This window comes from Drosophila busckii, unplaced genomic scaffold, assembly GCF_011750605.1.
Source record: "Drosophila busckii strain San Diego stock center, stock number 13000-0081.31 unplaced genomic scaffold, ASM1175060v1 chrUn_07, whole genome shotgun sequence".
Classification (NCBI taxonomy): Eukaryota; Metazoa; Arthropoda; class Insecta; order Diptera; family Drosophilidae; genus Drosophila; species Drosophila busckii.
Window position 1 is genome coordinate 1,888,985 of NW_022872723.1, and position 23,512 is coordinate 1,912,496.

At 32.2% G+C, this 23,512-nt stretch overlaps 2 protein-coding genes across 2 annotated transcripts; one reads left to right on the forward strand and one right to left on the reverse strand.

The window, feature by feature from the left end:
• Nucleotides 1-237: 237 nt before the first annotated feature.
• On the reverse strand, nucleotides 238-18,265 carry LOC117135001 (tyrosine-protein phosphatase 69D). Its single transcript, XM_033294759.1, has 10 exons — nucleotides 18,143-18,265; nucleotides 15,134-15,236; nucleotides 8,758-10,604; nucleotides 7,073-7,315; nucleotides 6,765-7,008; nucleotides 3,502-4,390; nucleotides 1,903-2,049; nucleotides 1,738-1,848; nucleotides 305-484; nucleotides 238-252 (listed from the first exon to the last, which is right to left on the reverse strand). Exons 1-10 carry the CDS (start codon nucleotides 18,228-18,230, stop codon nucleotides 238-240), a joined length of 3,867 nt encoding a protein of 1,288 aa, XP_033150650.1. The 5' UTR covers nucleotides 18,231-18,265.
• Nucleotides 18,266-19,887: 1,622 nt separating this feature from the next.
• On the forward strand, nucleotides 19,888-23,416 carry LOC108599084 (probable small nuclear ribonucleoprotein Sm D1). The gene is made up of 2 exons (XM_017985872.2): nucleotides 19,888-20,002; nucleotides 22,996-23,416. The coding sequence occupies exons 1-2, from the start codon at nucleotides 19,989-19,991 to the stop codon at nucleotides 23,354-23,356; spliced, it is 375 nt and encodes a 124-aa protein (XP_017841361.1). The 5' UTR covers nucleotides 19,888-19,988; the 3' UTR covers nucleotides 23,357-23,416.
• Nucleotides 23,417-23,512: the final 96 nt, after the last annotated feature.

The following is a 23,512-nucleotide window of genomic DNA, read 5'->3' on the forward strand; positions in this document are numbered from 1 at the left end:
AGATTCAATAAAAACAGCAAAGTTAAAAAAAAAAAATATATATATATGTATCTCGTTTTTAACTCTCTGTTCAATAAAATGAATTTTGGTGTTATTGGAATTCGAATATCTTAATCCTTTAAATATATGCAAATTCTAAGATCTACTCATAACCGATCAGTCATTCAACCTTTTCGTCGAAGTCTAATTGAATAAATATTTTATATACATAAAACGTTTAGAAAAAGTTATATTATTTTAAGTGTCACGATTCTGGAAGACGAATAACTTAAAACTCATCTGCAAAATTGCAAATTATACTTACCTCGGATATCATAATAAGTGTGGAAATACTTTGCTCTGAGATCATCCGCCAAAAATCTCCAATTGTGTTTTCCATTGGATCTTGTGCAATTATGAATGTCTCTGTATTGTCATATCCCTCTATAAACGAAGCATTTATATATGTTGAGCTGTCTCTCATGGGTATTGGACTTAAGATCACCTTGAATAAAAACGTGTGGTGAATATGAATATAAATGCATCTTGAATATATCTATGTATATTTATATTAAGGGGTAACACCACTGTAGGATTTTCAAAAATAAAAAATTTTTTTCTTGCTTTAAAAATACTTTAACTAAACGTTTTTGTTGACTCTCATTACGAATTTAGTCAGGCCGGCCCAAGGGGATCACCAAACTTTGAACGCGTTTTACTCGAAACACGGTTTTTAATAATATTTATAATATTTCAATCTATTTGAAATTTTTAACTTAAGTTTGCGATGAATACGCAGAGAATGTCATACGGATTTTTTGATAAATAATTGGTCGTTTTTGAATTGAAGAAAAACTGCCCTAACTAGGGCATCGTAGCAAACACACACAAGTATGAAGTTCCTTGGGGTAGTCACCTTGGACCGTTGCTTTTTAACCTATTTATCAATGATCTTCCCTCAGTCATTCAAACGTTCTAATGTATGCTGATGACGTGAAGCTATGCCTATCGTTAAGAGACATGTCATGTAGTTCTTTATTGCAGACAGATCTTGACAATTTATTAAAAATTTATTAAAACTTAACTGTTCTAAATGTAAAGTTATATCCTTCCATAAAAACTCGCCTCACATAGTCAACTACCACATTGATCAGTTGCCCCTCAATAGATTAGCCGAAGTAAATGACTTAGGTATTCTCCTTGATAGTAAGCTAAGGTTTGCCAAGCATGTTTCTCTAACTGTCAGTAAGGCAATTTAAGTTCTCGCCTTCATTAAACGATGGGCTATAGAATTTGATGAACTTTACACAACTAAATTATTTTATACATCTCCTGTTCGTCCGATTCAGGAATATGGCTCTTGTGTTTGGTCTCCACAATACTCGAACCACCAGAAGAGTACTGAATCTGCTCAAAAAATTTTTTTGGAATTTGCTTTGAGAGGCTTTAACTGGGTTCCATGAGTTGATCTACCATCTTATACTAATCGACTACTTTTAATTAATCTCCCATCGTTAGCTAACCGCCGGATTATGTTGAGTCAACTTAATTTCCCAGTTCCTGCTAGGTACACTCGAAATTTTGTTCATTTATCACTTAAATCTTAAATCGTATGGCGTGCAACATTTATATTGTTGTATAACCTTTGGTTTAAGTAATTAATTTCATCTTTTGAATATCCGAAATGAAAAACATATTTGAATATCTCATTTAATTTTGTATTTTTTTTATAATTTAATAAATAAATATAATACTCACTCGATTTCGGTCGTATGGAATAATTTCGTGGCTTCTATTTTTTAACATATTTTCTTCTATTTCACCAACGCTGGAGGTTCTATTTATTTCATCTACAGTTCCCAATAGTTTCTATAGTTTGAAAATATCTTGAGGCTAAATTCAACAAATATTATTTTTACAAACCTCAAATTGATCTTCAAGCAAACATTTTCCATCGTTGGGCCTGAATTTTAATGATTCAATCGTTGATTGCAATAAGTTTAAGTTTATGTCCGTATTTCCATATAATGCAGTGTCCAGTAGGGCACGATAAAGAAAAATATACTGTTTCTGTAAATAGAAAATATGTGTTTGTATACTATGTATATATTAATTACAAATTAACTGGTAGCAACTGGTAGCTAAGATGTCTAAGATGTTTTTTTATCAAGAAACCATAATTCTAACATGTATTCTTATTTGCCTTTGTAATTTTGAAATTTAATTTCGAAAAACAAAGAGAGCTGTGAGATTTTCAATTTTAATTGATCAAATTAGAATAATCAGTTGACTTGGCCGATTAGTCAGGTAATGCAGAATCAGTACTATAACGGAAAAACGTGAGCAGCGGAGAAACGGGAAAACAATTTTTTGTTGTTTGTAGGCTTATTATTGACTAAGCAAGTTAATATTTTCAAAATTTCAAATCTCCCAACGTTGTTAATAGCTAATAATCTATAAAAGGAAGTTTATAGAGTACAGTAATACCTCTTATTCAGATGTTAGATATTTTTTTAAGCAACGGCTAAATTATTCTCGTATGATCATAGCAGGATCTGAGCTCAAATGCCAAATAATCTTAAAAAGGATTGTCTTAAGATCATATTAAAAAAAAATTAGACATACATTTGTTTCATTATTTTACATTAAGTACAATGTAAAAACTCACTAATATTGTTATTAATATTAATGGAGAAACCACTCAATTTTAATTAAAATTTATTTAGTATGTAAGTAGAAGGTCACTTTTTTATAACACGTAAAAATAAAGGTAATTAAATTACTTTTTGAATGATAATCGGACAAGCTCTTGTGATATGTTTTGGTTTGTAAAGTGGACTATAAATACATTTTTTTTGCAAATTTACATATATATTTTATGTACTTCAAGGTTTTATTCATTGCCTAGTGTTAAAAAAAAAGTTGATCTTATAAACATATCTTGCATATAAAATCGACATCTACTAAAAAAAATATAAGTCATTAAAAATTGAACACTCCAAAAAAAGATCATCTTCATAGTGGTGAGGAGTTGTATATACAAAAGATAACGCACAATAGAATGTTTTCATTCATTTCGTCGGCAGCAATGTTTGCATGGAACGTCAGCAAACATTCGCTGTCTTAATCGAAAAATAAAATGTGGACCAATAAGTTATGTATTCGATTGTGATACATTTTCTACATCGGTCTGGAATATGATGTGAATTGTGTGATTTATTTCAAAATTTTCCGCTAAAAACAGTGTGAGTGAATAAGTATTTTTTTCGATTTTCAAGCTTAGCTTTTCAGATTTGCGAGGGCCCCTGCCCAAACAAACTATAAAAAAGCGTACTGCGCTGAGTTTAGAAGTACCTACATACCAAATTTATAAATTCTAGCTTATGTCTCAGAGCTCTTGTTGCTTATACAGGCAGACAGACGGACATTGCTTTATCGAGTAAGCTTGTCTTATTGATCAAGAATATATATATATTATTATACATATAAAAATGTCAAAGTGTATAAAAAGCGTTTACTTACCAATGACTGTACTAAAAAGTTTCTTTGATGGCGTAAATCACACACAGTATTAAATATGGATACCATATTTTCTTCTTCCAACTGTTGAACAAGGGAGTCTAAAGCCACAAGGGTACCTGTTCTGCCGACACCTGCACTGCAATGAACCAAAATTGGTCCTCTTTGCACGGAGTAAACTGAATTAATTTGACGAATAAACTTTATAATTCCATGTGGGTGCTCTGGTGCCATAAAGTCTTTCCAGGTAAGGTAATGGTATTGAGTTATTTGCCTATGATCCTCATCGTCACCAATGAGATTCGCTTTCGACACATCCAAGGACCGAATAATATAATCACCAGTTTTTCGTTCTGTTGCAAACTTTACCGATATATCTCCAAACTGTTTAGAATCACAAACTTTTTCTGGCCAATACTTTGCGCATTTGGCTTTATTATATTCTTCTAGGTTTGTAAGCATTACGATAATCTCCAAATGTTGTTCCCATATCATACGCCAAAAATCATTAATAGTAGATTCCATTGGTCCTTGTGCGCAAATAAATTTTTTTCGCTCTTTATATCCAATCACAAAATTAGCATTAATATAATCGGTATATTGGTTTCCGGCGATTGGTGAAAGTTTTACTCTAGTTTGATCGAAAGCCTTGATATCAGGATATCTATTTTTGCAAGCATTTTCTTTCACATCACTATTTTTTGTTGTTCGATCACTAAAGCGGCTTGGGAGCATTTCATATTCTCGTAAAAATCCATAATCTGTATCCTTGTGACGGTTTTTGTACGCGGTAACCAAATCTGCTTTGTGAATTGGGCCTGTGTCAAATCCTTTGAGATTAGCCGAGCCTATAAACTGACTATGATTATTGATTCGACGTCCAAACAGGGCTCTAAAATTATAAAAATAAAAAAAATTTAAAAGAGTACTGTTATTTAATTTTGATATGGTTAAAAAAAAATCATTTATATATATGAACTACTGCTATATAAAATCAAAATAAACCAATTTTTTGATCTGAAGATTTGGTCTATATACAACCAAAGGTTATAAAAAAAAGATTTTGTAAGTATCGATTTTTTTTTTGCACGAGCACCATTTTACTTTTCCAGCAATGAAGGGAGGGGTAACCTAAAGTTCATGATTAGCAATGGCATGGCAATGCTTTTTTACTTTTTTACACACAAACAGCCAACGCGTCACAGCTCGTTTTCGCTGTAGCGTCAGCAGCGACGCCGCCGCCTGCGTCGCGCACCCCGCTGTCTATATTGAAAATTAGAATTTGAATAATTTAAGGTTTTTGTCCGATCGTTCTGAATATTCGATATCGGTCTGAAACATAACAAAGCGTATTTGTAATTTTTTTTCGGATTTTTAATTTTTTTTTTTAATTACTGAATAGTCTGGGTGTAATCCGTTTTTTTCGATTTGCGGGGGAGGAAAGAGAAAATAAAATAAAAGCGATATGTCCTGGGTATAGGAGCACCTACATACCAGATTTGGTTTCTCTAGCTTTTATAGTTGCTGAGAAGCACGCACTCATACAGACGGACATGGCTATATCGACTCAGATTGTTTTGCTGATCAACAATATATTAGGTCGCTTGGTAATGGACATACCGGTTTTCTTATTGATTTTTGAGATTATTTTAACATAGTTACCATTGTCCGATTTAAGTTTTCTTCGTTAATTTACTTTGATTATTGATGGTAAAATTTATATGCCTCTCCTGACTAAGTCCTTGATCCTATGGACAAAAAACTCAACGTATCAAAATAAAATTTCTCGCCAAAAAAAAATTTTGGGAAAAAAAATGTCCGGACTTTAATGTGGATGCATTAAAATCTTCTAACCAAGTCCCTGTCCTTGTGACGAGTCACGAAAGATGTATGGGTCCTTTCGTTGTTATGATTGAACACAAATGCCCTTACATTTCACCACTGCCAATGGGCAGTTTCCGTGCATAGTTGGAGCTCCTCTCTGATCTCTCTAATAGTCGCATGACCATCTCGATTGACTTTTTCTATGATTTTATCCGTCACTGGTCGTCCGGTGGCTTGGGTGTTTCGGTGACAAAATTACCACTTCGGAATTGCTTAGCGGTTTGAATTGATAGTTTGCTATCTCCTGAGACAGAAACAATCTGTTGACGAGATTCATCAGCAGTTTTCTCTGCGCAAAATAAAATTTAAAAATTGCTCGAATTTCATCGTTTGACAACTTAATTTCGATCGATTATAATTCTTAAGCTCGACGACGCCATTTAAAAGGTGTTGACACGACATATAGAACGGTAAATAACATTGGCAGATACGATTCCGTTTGAATTCACAATCGGAGCGTGAAATTTGAGTGCAAAAACCGGTGACTGTGTATTCATTTTTTGGCATATTGATTGTTCAGACACAGAATTTTTTATTATTATTGTGTATTATTTAAAACTTAAGAAACTCCGAAGCATACCAAAAAATAATGAAACAGATTCAATATTTTTTGGTATACTTCGGAGTATTTTCATAAATTTTAAATAATTGTCTTGTATATTTTCGCTATTCTCACTATTTTGAGGAGGAATTTACATTTACGAAAATAAAGAATAATAAGTTGCATCGATTTCGACATATTCAAACTACTCCCTATTATTGACATTTTCATGTATCACATTGTAATACGGTATCACTGCTTATAAGAATTCATATTTGCTTACCAAAAATTCCAATAATCAGATAATAAGCATACATTTTTTGATTGTGTACCAATAATTATTTCCAAGGGATTCAACATTCAGGATATTTATTATCCTAGAAAGTAAATTAATTTAACCTAATTTCAATAAAAAAAAAATGTTAAACTTCATTTAAAAAAGCATTGGTGTACCAATATTTGTTTCGCTGAGGTATTTGTACAATAGTGTCCTAAAGTAATTGGACAAAAATAAAGTTAAATGTACTCACTATTTGAACATACTTTATTGACATATTGGCACCAAGGGAAAGGTCTTCAAAATCCCTTTTTAACGGTGCGAAATATGTATTAACCCATTGAAAAATTGAATTGAATATTTTGTAAAATACATGTTTTTGAACTTTTTTTTCTAGATTTTTTGGAAAAAATATTGGGATGTAAAAAGTTGCTCCAATCAATATTAATAGTAATTGCAACAAAATTTTCAAAAATCTGTTTTTGTTTTTTTTTTGCTAGTATTCTTTATGAATTTTTGAATGGAATACCCTCAGTAAAATTTTGTTCAATTAAAAATAATTACCTTAAAGAATCTCTGAGCGTTAATGTGTCCTCATCGGGCATAGCGTTCTTTGTTTTATGGTGATGAATAATCCAGAATGTTATAAATAAAACAATTACACCAAAAAAAATTGCAAGAACTTTAATGCCAGTATCCCAGAAATACTTGGCATCATCCAAAGGAATTATTGCCTCCGCTTTAGTCGCTGGAGTAATTATATCAAAGTAATCACTGTAAGCCATCAATACTGTATTATTTGCACGAGCTGGAAAAATTTATTTTTTATTTTTATTTTACTTTCAAATATATCTAATAATTTATAGGCATACCGATGACTTCGAGAAATCCAGTATAATTGGAATTAACATCAATTACTCCATCCCATATATCTACTAAGCTATTTACGGCTAGTATAGGGCCATGGTAACTCGATTGAATATATAAGGTATTACTTGTGTTATCCCTTTCAATCGCAACTTTAGGATTTCGAATAATACGATGTTTATGTTCTAAAGAGTTTAATTCATGGTCTGTTAAATTTTCACTTCGTTTCGCTTCCTCTACCGGTGCATCTAAAAATATAAATATAATATATTTCAATAAAATATATATAAATAAAATATATAATATATTTTATTGACAGAACAGTATACAAAAAATTAACATATGACTTTAGACCGAAGCACAGCAAAATGCAAATGCAAATGATGAATATTTATAGCTCAGCTGCTACTTTCCATGAGAGAGCTGGTACCTCATACAGACAAACGGACAGATAAAATTATATTTGACTCGGGACTAAGGATTTTGACTCTTTTTTTTTTTGTCAAATTTATAATTACCTTTAATTAAATCCTATCATGCACCTTTCTACAACCTTTCTATAACTCTAAAATGCCCTTTCCATGCTTTTAACGTCCAAATTTGACAGAAAATACAACACATATCACAGAGTAATAGTTACATAACGTATATGTACACTTCATACCCATATATGCATCCACAATCATAAGCCCACGTGATACAACATATTTTAATTGCCTAATAATAATAATAATATCTTTTTGACGACCAGGCCCTTCAAAAACAATACGAAATTGGAAATGTGTTGAAACTTTACTGCCAAAAATAATTTTTTGAGACGTTCAAGTAAACTTCTCACGTCATTGAGTCATCATTGGGACGACCAAAATCTGCAGACACAGCTATCTTGCTTTCTTAGCAATGTTTCGCGAGGAAGCTGGTTAAAGTATGCTTATGCACTTCATATGTGATAATTTTGGATTTTTTATAAAAGTGTGCCAACATTGTTTAAAATGAATTGAAATTTTACGATATTAATAGTGCATACCAAAAAAATTAAAATTTCTAGATTGCACTATTTGCTTTTGAACTAAATTGTTGAAAGTTTTAAATTCCTACTATTTTCTGATTTTAATAAATTAAGTCCATTTTATGATAAATAATGAACATTTTTTGTGCTGGTAAGGCTTGCATGCTTATAAAAAATAAAAAAAAAGCAACGATTTTATTGACGGTTTTCAGCAAAAGCACCGACATTTTCCAGCTCTATCTACAGTGGCGAATGAGATATTAAAAATCGTTACACGAGTATCTTCCGGACGATGTCACCTTTCGTAAATGGGTACTCAAAAAATGTTTATGTTACATTTTTTTTTTTATGAAATCACCGTTTTTAGACAAATTAATACTGGTGACTTTTATTTGAATAATAATACAGAGTACAACAAAAAAATGTATTTGTACGCAATCATTAAACATTCATCGCCACTGTATGTGCTTTCAAACTACATAATAAGTAATAGCTTCCTTTCAGAAAAACCTTGTTATACCTAGGTAAAGAAACATTTTTATCGAAAGGTATTATTCTGTTCTACTACTACTTCTACTTAATACTATATTTTTTTGTATATTGTCAAATACATTTTTTGACTAAATTAAAAATTCTCTATCACTCAAAGGTTTGTTGTAATACGTGATTTTGATCTCTTACCGATTTTATAAATACTCTCATCTCTTCTTAAAAATGGCGAGCCTTCCAAACACTTCCGACATAATTCATCATTTGTTTTAAGTTCTTCCGGTTGATCAATAAATCTCATTTCATCTCCTAGGAACAATTCAGGCTTGAAATACTGATTACTTATCATTTCAGCAATATAGGCAATATTTTGAGAATTATTACTGTTATGATTTTCATTATAAGTTCGTACATCAATTTTCTCTGGAGAAGGCAATTCGTTGCTTGCATTTTTTATTTTAACGAGATAAATTCGATAGCAACAAATTCGTCCATTTCTTTCACTTATTTTGGGTAAGTACAATTTTAAGACGTATTTAGGTCCATTTTTCACTTTTGTCCACATTGTCTTACCAATAGTTTCGGGTAAGGAAGCGGGCATAAAACAAGTACCCACAGAGGGCTCACCGTTTTTTTTATGCCTTGTAATGGCAGACACAGTAACAGAATAATTTGTATTTGGACTAACGCTTTCATAAAACGCCTTATGATTTGGTTCATCAACTCTGCGGACTTTTGGACCCCATTTTTCAATGTATTCTACACCATTGCGATTATATGTGTAATTGCCTTCTAGAATTATCAGGTATGAGATGATTTTTCCATTTGGTGACTCCGGTACATTCCAACTAATAGATATGGAGCTAAGTCTGGAATTATTGTGTTGATTGCAGTGCATTATTAAGTTCGTTGGCTTTGTTGAAACACCATCCATTGTTGTCCCGTTAACTACTTCAGACCACGGCCCACACGTTTTGGTAAGATCGCTACATGCACGTACTTGAAATTCATAATCTGTAGCTGTTTTTAGTTTATCAAACATATACGGTAAATTTCTGGAATTTTGTTGGTAAGTAGCCTTTTCAACTAATTTGGGAACTTCTCCAGATTCGGACACAATTAATTCATAATATTGAATAAATTCTATCAATTCTTGGGAGGGTGGACTCCAACCAATTGTTATGGTAGACGCAGTGCTTCCAGTAGTTTCGACTTTAGGTATAAATGTGGGATCGGTTATTAATGTTGTAATACCAATCGGATATTGATTTGGCGAACCCTCTCCTATTGAGTTTTTTCCAGTTATACGCAAGTAATAAGATGTATTCGGACTAAAGGAATCCAAGATGCATGATGTACTATTTCCACTAATAATATCCTTGTAATATTTAAAAGAAGATGAGCCGTCTTGCGAGTATTGAATATAATATTTTAGTAAAGGATCGTTTCCATCATTCACTGTCCAATTAAGGAATAATTTGTTAGCACCAACAGCTTTTACGTAATCAATACTAACTTGTGGTACCTCCATTACTAGTAATGTTATTTCTTTAGAAACAATCTCAGTTTCAGTAGAGCCAGTTTCAGTGGCCCTATATAATGCGCATTTATAAGTTCCATTTTCCTTTTTATATACTTCTGTAAACTCTAAAGTAAAGTTAATTTGTGTTTTGCTTATTTGTGATATACTCGAAAAGTTGTCTAAAAAAGAGATAAGGCTTCCATCCTTTAACCATTTTAACTGTTTACTTATTGAGGTGTTTTGTGGGTAAATTTCAAATGAGCAATATAAAATGGCGCTTTGTTTAATTTTTCGCTTAATATTTTGAGCAGTGCTTTGAAAAACTATTGGGTTTAGAAACGGCTGTAAGCTGTACTCAATAGAATGTGTACTTTGAGGAAGTTTGCATGAATAGTTTCCCGAGTCCGAAATATTCACACTTTGGATGTAGAGAATGTTTTTATACATTCTCAGCCCATGACTTCTGTTTGATCTATCCTGGTTATCCGTTATTATACTATTTGAACTCTGCGCAAATCTGCAAATAATCATAAATATATAATTAAGTAATTACAAAAAAAATTAAATATTTTTGATATTATATAATATCGAGCCCCATATTCGACAATAACGTATGCGTATTTTCCGAACAATGTATTTTTATGACAATGTGTTCATAAACACCAAACGCATATGCACCCAAAATATTTTTAATTATATACTCGTAAACGACAAAGCTACTAATAATATAATAATAATATATATTAAAGATTTATGAAAAAAAGATATTTCCAAATCAATTTCGTCAGTCATCAAAAAAGTTAAGACACTTTAATTCAGGAGCGTCTAAGCTCATTTGTTTTTGTAATAGGAAGAGCAGATGCGTGTATATATACGTGCTCTAGGCATAAACCAATGTAAATTACACAAATAATGTTTCGTATTTTTTTTGCTTGCCTCGACTGAGCGAGTACGGCGACAACACTTCTATGTGCTTGTTGTTGTCTTGTCTCGACTGCGCGATCGTGGCAACAACACTTTAATTTGTTTGTTGTTGCGTCGAAAAAGCTTTTAGGAAACATTGACGAATTGCGTCCAAAAAGAGATACACACAAAATTAGCATTGCCTGCTCAAACGTTGGACAAGAAAGTTGAAGGCTAATTTCTTTTCAGTGTATAAAATAAAATTGAGGTAACGGCAACTTCGTGTGTTACTGTTTTCTTCTTAGTGTATTGGTGTTTTGCTCTTCCGTAAGCGCCCCGGCTTTAAACGAAAGCTACGAAGACAATCTTTGATCTCTCAATTATAATTAATTTCAAGCCATATAATGAAAAATTGATTAAATATAATTTTTAATAATATGTATTGATAAAATTGTATAAATAAACGTAACGTAAGCCATATTTTTTTAAACCAAGGTTAGCTTAATAGATTGCGTGTAGTACAGTCACGTGCTGCTCGGCGTGCGTCAGACCATCCTTTTTTTAAACCAAGGTGCCGTAAGGACGAGCTGCAAAAATGACGTTAGCGCCAAACAAAATGGTAAGTTGAGGAATGAGACCTTACGTGGACCACTTTTCAATATAAGGTAAATCCACTTAACAAAATCTAAAATATTAAAAAAAAACTTTGGTTAAATTTATATTTGGCGTACACATTATTGTCGCAAATAGGGCTCGATATGTTGTCTTTACAACAGGGACAGTAAATAATGATGACTGTCGCGAATTTTAAATGAAAAAATCAAAAATCTAGACGATAATAAGTAAAGGATTTGAAGGGTCTTTAATGTATTTACACGAAAATTTACAGGAATATGTCTAGAGGATCAATACTCTCTGGGGGGGCTCCTAAGAACCTACAAAGAGAGTGGTTTCTATTAATAAGCCGGGCTGAAAGGCTATTTTCTACCATTTATGCCGAGCTAATAGTAATAGTTTTATAGTTCTTGCAAAAGTTTTTTCCTAAATTTGCTACTTTGACATTTTTGTAACAAATGGAATGTATGTAACAGGGAGAAGGAGCGGAGATTATGTCGATAATAGCTATGTGTTGAGCAAACTCTTCTCAGCAACTATATAAGCTAGAGCAACCAAATTTGTTATATAGACCAATTATCCAAACCCGAACGCTATTATTTTATTTTTTTTATTTCCTCCCTCCTCCTACGCAAATCGAAAAAATCACGATATTACGCAAGAAAAAAATACTTAAAAATCTGAAATAAATCACAAAATCGCTTGGTTACGGTTTTGACCGATGCCGAAAAGTTAAAAAGTTCGGGTTAATAACTTAGGTGTTATTCACATTCTCATCTTCAATATAGACAGAGGGGTGCGCTTGCTGACGCGCCATACAAACGTCGCTGCCGACGCAGGCGGCGCCGTCGCAACAACGAAACGAATTGTGACGCGTTAGCTTTTTTATGCGTATGTGTTTGTCACTAGTCAAAATGTACATAAAAGTTGGTTGCGACCAACTTTAATGCGTCCACTTGTTTTATTTAATTATGTAGGGTATGATTTATAGCACAGTAACATAGTTTCAGGTTTATCTGCTTTCTCTTGTTTGTTTTGTTATTATTACCTCACTGATCACAATGTTTCATCATTTAGCCCAAGGCTTAGCAGAAACAGCTGTGCTGGAAGGATAGATAAGTATTCGGCCAAGTCGTTGAAAGTGGACACGAGTGGTGTATCGCCTTAATACGTGGTAATAACGATGTCTTCCCTTTGTAGTCGAGAAGACGAGTAGACGACTAGCAACATCAAGCTTCCTGGAAACTCTAGCATACATTTGGTGAAGCTCTGACTCCGCCTACTCGCATCTGACATAAAACATCTGTCTGTATAAATACGACTTTAACCTCTGGTAATATATAATTTGGAGGAGGAGCTTGAGAGTGTGCAGCAAACCAGGATGAAATACTCTGTCCAAATCCCGCTTGACTTCCATTTAGAGTCATTTGTACTACCCTGGAGTTCAGGAGTTCCGTGTTGACTTCCTAACTCTCTGATCTAGGGGACTAACTAGTCCCAACTAATTTATTTTATATATTTTAACCTTTTATAACCTTAACATTTTACCATTCGACATTAGCAATTAACACAAAGTGTGTGAGGGATTCGTAAACGTAGTTTAAAATTTAGGTAAGCCTAGCTTAAGCCGCAGAAATTGTACGCTTCATCTTCAGTTCTACTTTTGCATATGTTATTGGCGTTGTGAGTCTTTGACTCATTTGTATTAATTCAGAGATGACACTAGGTTTAACTCAGCAGTTAGGCGCACTACACTTTGCTGTCTCAATGATTCAAGCATTTAATAAAAAAAAAACTTAATATTTATATAACATTACGATCATACATTAGACAAGGCATAGCTTCTGTGGGACCTTGCATGGGCATTGCTGCACAGATGCTTCGACCTCGACTAACCTTTCTGTTGCCACGAATGTGCTGGTAGCAGATATTGGTTGCCAGACCTATCGTAGTAAATGTTTTTCGAAGGCTCCAGAGCTACGATTTGGTTAACTTAGTTTTACCCTGGACACGCCTCATGCTTTTTAAGCTAATTAATAATTAGTAATTATCAATAATCTTCGCATCATGCATTCTAATATTTTTATACACTTTGACATTTTTGTAAAAAATGGATAAGTATAAATACATAAGGCACCCAACTTTAATTTGTCCACTTGTTATATATGATGATTATGTGAAGCTATGTCATGACATGTCACCATGTCAAGTAATGATTTACTGCAGACAGATCTTAATTGGTTTTTTTTTGTGTGAATTTAAGTTATTAAAACTTAATCGTTCTAAATGCAATGTGGTTTTTCTATAGACCACAATATTAATATGTTACGTCTCAGTATGTTATGTCTCAATATATTAGCAGAATTAAATCACAAACTTAAGTTTGATTTCAGTACTTGTGTGTATCAAATGCAATTAAATTTGATGGCCCTGATACAACCACATTACTTTATACATGTATTTCTTGATTCTGCAATGTGGCGCTTGTATTTGGTCCCCATAATACTCAATCCATCTGATTTGTATTCAATCTGTTAACAAAAAAGTTTTACATAGGCGTTGATCTAATTCCTTATAATGGTAGACTGGAATAGTTTTTAACTTTTTAATGTTTGCACTGCAAACTATTCCTTTCTTGAGCCCCTTTTGTTCGGATTACAATTATTGTATCTCTTCGAATCCTAAAAAATATATTTTTCTTATTTGACTATTAATACCTAATACTAACCCAGACCAGATAATGTGATTGACAAAACCCAAATGTTGGATACTTTCAATACACACATATTTTTATATTTAAAAATATCTTTACTTAATTAATTTTAAATATTTGTAAAATTTTTTATTATATGTACGTTATTAATTAGCAGTTTTCTCTATTTTTATTATTATTAGTCAGGTACGTAATAATTTTTTTTCTTGAATTTGGGTTAGGTTAGGTTGGTAGGTCACCTAAGGTGACCTCACATAAATCAGCATTGGTCCTTAGTGTTGCCAGAATTTCTTTACCATGGAAACGTTTTTAGAGTTCAGTCAGTTCTTGTAATATGCTTTTATTGCTTCGCATTGCAGCAGGCGACTAACACTTCATGTGCTTAGTCATTTTGGTATAAATATTTGAAATATAAAACCAAACTTTAAATTTTGATTTTCAAAGTAGCATAAGTTTGCGACCGTAAATACATATTTTTTTAACTTTTAATATTATTTGTTAAAGACGCATATAAATATTTATAGATGGCTAAAATAAGTGATAAACGTACTATCTATCAAAGCATGAATAAAATTGAAAACAGATGTTAAAAACATTGGGCAAAAAGACAACTGAGACAATGAATATTTTATAAATTGCTATAAATTTGAATTATTTTTGTTTTTATCTTCGAGTTCAACATTGATTCGGTGTTGCAAACTGTTAGGATAGTGTAAAGTTGTGTTGCATTTTGCCCTATTAACTTAAAACTTAATTTCATATACTTTATAAAAACTTAAACTTATACAACATTTTTAAAACTTAATTTTATATACCTGATGTTTTGAGCATTAATACTCTTATTATTAAATATCCACGTCGCTGGTTCATTTTCAGATGTACATTCAAATGTTTTGTTTGTTCCTATTTGAGACCAGTCTGTGAAAAAAAAGAACATTTTTTTTTAAATTAAACTTTTCAAAGTAGTCTGAAATTTAAGCACTCAAAAATTATACAATAAGATGTTAGTATTCTTTCACATATTTGTGAAATCCAGTAAAAAAAATAGGCATACAAACTTTTAAGTTTGGACTTTAGTCCACGTTATTGACTGATTGGAATGATATATTAAAAATCTTAACAAGTGGACAAATTAAAGTTGGGCGCAACCAACTTTTATATACACTTTGACTGGAGCAAACAGACGCATGCACTTACAAACACACAAAACAACTAACGCGTCACTGCTCGTTTTCGCTGTAGCGACAGCAGCGACGCCGACATCTATATTGAAAATTTAAATGTAAATAATTTCTAACTTATTAATTTAATCGTTCTGAAATTTTCAACATCGGTCAAAAGCATGTCAAAGCGTAGATTTATTTCAGATTTTTAAATATTCTTATGCAATAATTGTAAATTCGAACAAAAGGGGCTCAAGAAAGGAATAGTTTGCAGTGCAAACATTAAAAAGTTAAAAACTATTCCAGTCTACCATTATAAGGAATTAGATCAACGCTTATGTAAAACTTTTTTGTGAACAGATTAAATACAAATCAGATGGTTTGAGTATTATGGGGACCAAATGATCTGTATACGAAACTATAACTTTGACAGAACAATATTTAACTTATTACTTATTTTTAAGCCGTGAAATGTAATCAAAAGTCTCAAAATCGTAGTGCCTAAAGTAAAACAGGAGTAATAACTTTAAAAGTACACATTAATTAGAAATACCTCTAATTTAAAAAATGTATATAACAAGTATGCGTATTAAAGTTGGGCGCAACCAATTTTTGTATACACTTTGACCATCGCATCGCAGATAACACACGCCCACGCTTATGAGTCAAACACATTCACCAAAAACAGCAAGAGCACCCCGCTATTGAAAATTACAATGTGAATAACACTTAAATTATTTAACCGATAGTTCTGAATGTCGAGAACACGAAAAAATCGCATATGTAAAATGGAATTGTTTTTGTGGGCGTAAATTGTTTTTTTTTCGGTTTGCGGGGAAGGGAAATAAAGAAATTATCCAAAAAACATTTGGTAAAAGATCACATATGTACATACCAAATTTGGTTGCTCTATTGTAGTTGCTGAGATTCAAAAAGACAGATATGTATATAATACACAGACTCAGTTTGTCTCCCTGCTAAACACATTTCAATAACTTCACAATACCCTTTTCTATTTTTTATAAAATAGGATATAAATCAGAGAACGGCAATTTTGGCACTTTTTAAGCACAATGGTGGCACACACAAAACAAGTGCCGAGGCACCATTACCGCGCCATGACAACTCGGAAATAGCACACGGATCAACAAAAAATGTTGTTGCGGTGCACAAGACAGCGCACAAAACACCAGAGGATCCGAGAAAAGGTCCGTTGTGTTTTTACCCACAACGAAGCAAGCGCAAGGGAAATGTCCGCGAGTTCGATCGGCTAGCATATAAGCGAGAAACAATATCGCTTACTGTCTCGCTCTGTCTGCATTAGCAGCCGCGCCACACGCGACCGCAGGTAGCGAAACAGAAGCACGCAGAAAACATACAAAAAATATTTTGACCTTTCCTTGTGTTTTGCTTCGGGAAAGAATTTCCTGCGCACAAAATGCTGCTGAAATCATTTTTTATACGTACAAGTAATTGCACTAAGCATACATTGTATGCTTAGTGATTATGGTCTGATCCACAATTTCGCTTGTGTGTGGCAGTACTACCATAGTGTACGTGTTGTGTTTTTAGGGGTGTGTGCACTCTTGCCGTTCTCTGATATAAATATATGATCTTTCAAACACCTCGCTCTTAAAAATCACAGATACATTATGCTTAAAGCCTCCCGCAATAATTCAGTATTCTCTTTGTTTTATCTATACAAATTAGATTACAAAGAATGAACAGGTTATTTTATGCACAAAATAAATTTTATCACAAAATAAATTTTGATATTTTTTATCTTGATGGCAGCTTCTGACATGCTTGTTACGTGTGAATCACTAAGCTGTGTGTATGTTTAGTGGTGCAGCTCAAATTAATGATTAAGACTGAATAGTAAATAAAATATATTAATAAAATTAAATACAAGTTTACACATTTTAAATACCAAAAAGTTTGTCGGCAGTGAGCGCAGAAGAACCCAAAATATATAATTTAAATATAAGAGATAATATTACAACACTTTATTGTATTTATTAAAATCTAACCAGGGAAAAAAGGAACAATACTAACAGATATAGAAAAAATACCATTAAATAGTAAAATGATCAAAAAACAACCTCAAATAAAAATTAACAAAATTTAATTCAAAAACATATATTTAGAGAAATAGTTAAGAGGGCTGATAATTATAAAATATAATGATATAAAATGAGTACCAAAATTGTACTAAATGTAATTTATACAAAGCTTATACTTACATAACATACTAATATATATATGTACATAATTCAAGCGGTCAAAATCATACATACATATGCTGAGGCGTTAGTTTTATATTAAGATATTTTTTGTTACATTTATGTATATTAGATTCCCTTAAATATTTTGTATACCGGCTTTCAGGAGGTCATGTACATACACAAACACATGCACCACATTTACGCAAAGGAGAACCCTTATCTTTTAAGAATAAAATAGCTTTCATATGCTCTTAGACAAATACATATTCGAACTTGTATTTAAGAAGTTTGGTTTGACATACATATGTATATCATCAAATACATGTATGTATGCATATGTACATAAGCAAATGTAAACAAATATAGTTTGATTTATATATGAAGATTACAAGATTTATTAATAATATAACTTATAAAATTGTATTGAAATATATACCTTTTGTATATCCCTCAGCACATATATTGCTATATAAGAATAAAATATAAATCCCTTTAACTAGCACTTTATGTTTGCAGGTCGCCATCGTCTACAAACTGGAGCTATTTTTTATCCAAAGGATGCGAATTAAAGCAAGTCCTTTTTTAAGTTCTTTATTTATAATAATTCACTTTATGTTTACTTCTCACATAATAACGAGAGTTAGTTTCACAACATTTCAACAGATTTTATAGTTCTATTATAGTTTAGCAGAAAATTAAAGAATACTATTTTCGATCATCATTTCTTGTTGGTTCGATTTACTCGATTTTCGATAATAATCAAGAAATTTTGGCTTGACTTACTTGATTTTCGATAAAAGTGAAAACGCTTGAATAAATGGTGAAAGCAAATTGGTGATCATCTTTCTGAGTAATGTTATCGATATATATTATATAAGTAGCTCTATAACAGGGGCGTCCGAACGCTTGCAAAGAAAGAGCAAATCACCAATACACTAATTCGAAAACACTAACATAAGCAAAGGTGCCGTTAACTCAATTTTATTTCATACACTGAAAAGTAATGAGGCATCACTTACTTGTCCAAATTTTGCGCAGGCAATGATAATTTCGTATGTCCAGTGCAAGCTGTTTTCATTTTTTTAAGTGCACGCATTTCGTGAAAGCAACAACAAAGTTCGCAAAAAATTTTGGACACAACAACAAAAACACATGAAAGTGTTGTTGCTACGCTCGCGCAGTGGAGACAAGGCAACAACAAACACATGAAAGTGTTGTCGCTTTGCACGCACAGGCGAGATAAAGAAAAAAAATTCGAAAAATTGTTTATGTAATTTGTATTGGCTTATGGAAGGAGCGCGTATATATAGGCATTTGCTCTTCCTATACTGAAGAGCAATTACAAAAACAAATGAGTACCCTGAGCATTGGCCTTGGACGCCCCTGCTCTATAATTTTATTATAGTTTAATATTACTGTGTTTATGGAGAAAGAAAAATCTTTTCCAAATGTTGTCAGGAATTGATATATCCGTAGCATAGACAAATAAGGTTATATTTCATATTACTAGCAGTAGATAATCCACAAAATTTACAGGATTGATTCTAAAATTCTAACGCATATAGGACATTCCTTTTAGAATAGCAGGTTGGTAGACAGATATGCTATAACAATGCTACTAAATTAAATTTAATCTGATATTCTACAAAATTTAGTGATGTGTGGTCCACTTAGCTAAGTAATCAGGAACAAATTCGGCCAAGTCTCGATGCTGCCACCTAGTCCGGTCTCGGAACTCAGGGGGTTACTGAGTAAATTTAGTAATTTATTGCTGGACTTATCAAAAATTTAATGCTTAAATTATTTTCGTATCAATTTCTGTGTAAAATAGATAAATAATATAATTCTGGAGCACTTCGGAAATTTCCGCATGAATATGGAATGGAATTAAATTTTACTAGTGATATTTTTTGGCACCACTGAGAAAGCACCACTATGTTTTCCATAAAAATCGGCGAGTGGAATCGGTGACTTTATCCAGCACTCTTATTCAAAGCTATATACCTAACTTACCTACGCTCACAAAAAAAATTTGAAAAATCTGCGAGTCAGAAAATTTGTGCTGCTTCATTTGTGCTGTCGCATAATTCATACAATCCGAAAATTGTAATACTTATAAAATCATTGATACTATCGATAGTTTGTTCGATGGATTGTCACCTCTAATACCGACGCCAATTCTGTTGTTATTATCATCATCATCGTACCGGTATAGGTTTCATATTTCAACGCGGAAAAGTACATTCATATTTTCGTCTAATCACATAAAAATAATTTGCGATATGAAATTAGTGAGGTATGGTATTTAGTTATATATATATATATAGATAGTTTTAACTTTATTACATAGAACATTAAAACTCTTTAGTCTAAATCATGTGTTTCACTAAAACGTTTAAAATTTCATAAATATATACGAATATAAAGTATATGTGTGTTTGTATACTTGTTACACACAATATTAATAGTTTTCAAAACATCTTAAATATTTTCTTGTATAACTGCGTACATCCTGTATTTACGTTCATATATACGTACATATGTATGTATGTATGCTACAAATCTATCCGAATACGTTTGTATTATCATAAATGTGTACGCTTTTATTATTATTTTATGCTGTGAATCTTAGCATGTATGATGATATGTTTTTTGTATGTTGCATATACATAAGTATTTCTGCGGTCTATGTATGGATTGTCATAATACCATACTATAATCTAAGGATCAGCCGACACTGCACCCAGAAAGTGCTTGTAACCCGTGAATCTAAGGTAATGATTCGAATTTATTATTGTTTGTGTATTTCTGCTGGTATTTAGTGGGCGCGCAATTTTTTTGGCAGCATGTAAGCATTAAATACGACCTCTATTCATCGATTGAATAATTTTCATCTTCATAATGTTTCATTAATAGAGTTGCCAACCGACCGTATGCATCGCTTATAATATACTCACCAGCCCGTATTAAACTATATTTCTGGAATTTCCTCAAGTTTTACGACTTCGGACTTCTTTTTGTTTAGTTTTCTAAAATGCGAACCGGACTCTATCGAACCTAAAGCATATTCACTAAAAATTAATGAGAAATGAGAATTTTAACATTAAAATTACATTAGTTTACGATTTTTGTGTGTGTGTGTGTGTGCGGCTGCAAAATTTCTGCTCGCTGGAAGTCTGAGCTCCACTTTGCGCAGGGCCTAAATGTTGAGGTGGATCGACTATTCAACCAAACGAATTAATGATCCAAAGGAAATTACTCTTAAAATGTTATGATGATGATGTTCGTAAGATAATTTATCATTTTAATTTATCAGAGATTCTTATATAGCAACAGAACTGCGAGTGACTTAATTATTTTATTTTTATCACTTTCACGTACATTTGGATCCCGGTTGCTAGAGTTGACATCTTCCCAGTTTTAAATTGCGTAAAAGATTCTTTAGTAGCTTTTTTAAGTTTACCATGGCAGCACAATAGAGTCTCGATTTCTTTTTTATTTCATTTGCTTTACTTTATATAATATATATATAATTTAGTTATATACATATATTAACATAACTAATGTTAATTGTACTCACAATTTGAACTTACTTTATTGACATATTGCTATCAATAGAAAGGTATTAAAAATCCCGTTTGAATGATACAAAATTTGTTCGCACCATAACAATATATAAATATTAATATATAAATTTAATTAATTAATTTTTTAAAGATTTTTGTACTGCCTTTTTTCGATTTGCGGGGGAGGAAATAAAAAAATAATATAAGCGTAGTGTCCTGGATATAGGAGCACCTTACTACCAATTTGGTTGCTCTAGCTATTATAATTGTGAGAAACACGCCTCATCAGACATAGATAAATTATCATTTTAATTTTATCAGAGATTCTTATATAGCAACAGAACTGCGAGTGACTTAATTATTTTATTTTTATCACTTTCACGTACATTTGGATCCCGGTTGCTAGAGTTGACATCTTCCCAGTTTTAAATTGCGTAAAAGATTCTTTTAGTAGCTTTTTTAAGTTTACCATGGCAGCACAATAGAGTCTCGATTTCTTTTTTATTTCATTTGCTTTACTTTATATATAATATAATATAATTTATAAAGATTAGTGTGTACATAACTAATGTTAATTGTACTCACAATTTGAACTTACTTTATTGACATATTGCTATCAATAGAAAGGTATTAAAAATCCCGTTTGAATGATACAAAATTTGTTCGCACCATAACAATATCCTATTAAATAACATAATTGATTAATTAATTTTTAAAGATTTGTACTGGCTTTTATTCGGGGGAGGGGGAGGAAATAAAAAAATAAATTAAGCGTTAGTGTCCGGTATAGGAGCACCTACATCCAAATTTTGGTTGACTCTGCTCTCTTATAATTGCTGGAGAAAACAGACCTCATTACAGACGAACTGGCTATATCGATCAGCTCGTCGAGCTGATCAAGATATATATACTTTATGGGCGTCTGGCCACACTTCCTCCTTCTTACATACATTTGCACAACTTCATGATTCCCTTTTTCTTTTTTTACAAAAATGTCAAAGTGGGGTGCACGTGCTGACGCGCCATAAAAAACGTCGCTGCCGACGTAGCGGCGGCGTCGTTGCTGATGCTACAGCGACCGGCTGTGACGCGTCCGCTGTTTTGTGTGAATGTGTTCATGAGTGCATGCGTGTGTTTGCTTGGATGCCCTACTCAAAGTGCATCTAAAAGTTAGTGGCGCCCAACTTTAATTTGTCCAATTGTTTTTGTTATCGAAAAACAAATATTTTAAGATATGATGATGTTCGATCATCAGTCAATCTGCAACTGATATTTGACAGCCACAAAAAGCTTGTAATGCATAAACATAAATAATTGTTTTAGAAAGTTCATTAAATTTCTAATATAAATACACAAATAAACAAAAATTTAAGTTAAGTCGACTTGATTGTTTTTGGCGGGCACAATATTTATACAAAAATACTATTACCTTCCGCTCCATGAAATTTAAAATTATTAATACAGTATCTCATTATCATTGATAAAAAATATGTATGAATGGTAACAACTTTTTATGGCAAATCTTCTTCTGCGCGGACTAAATATAACGAAAAAGTTAAATCTCTGTAAGTTCCGTAATTAGATTTTGTTAGAGATTTCAAAATCTTTTAATTGAATCCTCAGCAACGTCGGCCTACTTATAGGTCGTCATCGTAGTTCCCGTAAAAATTCTTGTGTGTTGTAATGTTTTTTTACTTATTTACAGTTTTTAAAATATTTGCAGATTCCTAATGAAGCTAAGTCATGAGACTGTAACAGTTGAATTAAAAAATGGAACTCAGATCCATGGAACAATCACTGGAGTAGATGTAGCGATGAACACTCATCTAAAAAGTGTTAAAATGACAATAAAAAATCGGGATCCTATACATTTGGAATCTTTAAGCATTCGAGGAAACAATATTCGCTATTTTATTCTACCGGACAGCCTTCCACTGGAAACATTGCTTATAGATGACACTCCAAAATCCAAATCAAAGAAGAAAGACAGTGGTCGTGTAGGAAACCGCGGTCGAGGAAGAGGAAGCCGTGGTCGTGGTGGCCCAAGAGGTCGCGGTAGAGGTAGAGCACCTAGCAGGCGATAACTATATTTATATATATATATATATATACATATTTCAACAAAAATAAAATTTAACATCAAAGAACGTGTAGACAATAATTGTGGCGTAGATATTTACCCGTTGCCTGACGGCTTAGGATCGTTTTCTTAAGTTTTTTTTTTTAAACTTTGCTGTTTT

Bases quoted from the DNA above. Each gene is read 5' to 3' on its own strand.
- LOC117135001 (XM_033294759.1), bottom strand. From the start codon at position 18,230: ATGGCGACCTGCAAACATAAAGTGCTAGTTAAAGGGATTTATATTTTA. The intron at 7,316-8,757 runs GTAAGAGATCAA...TTATATTTTTAG, and splicing joins TGAGAGTATTTATAAAATCG to ATGCACCGGTAGAGGAAGCG. The intron at 7,009-7,072 runs GTATGCCTATAA...AAATTTTTCCAG, and splicing joins TGGATTTCTCGAAGTCATCG to CTCGTGCAAATAATACAGTA.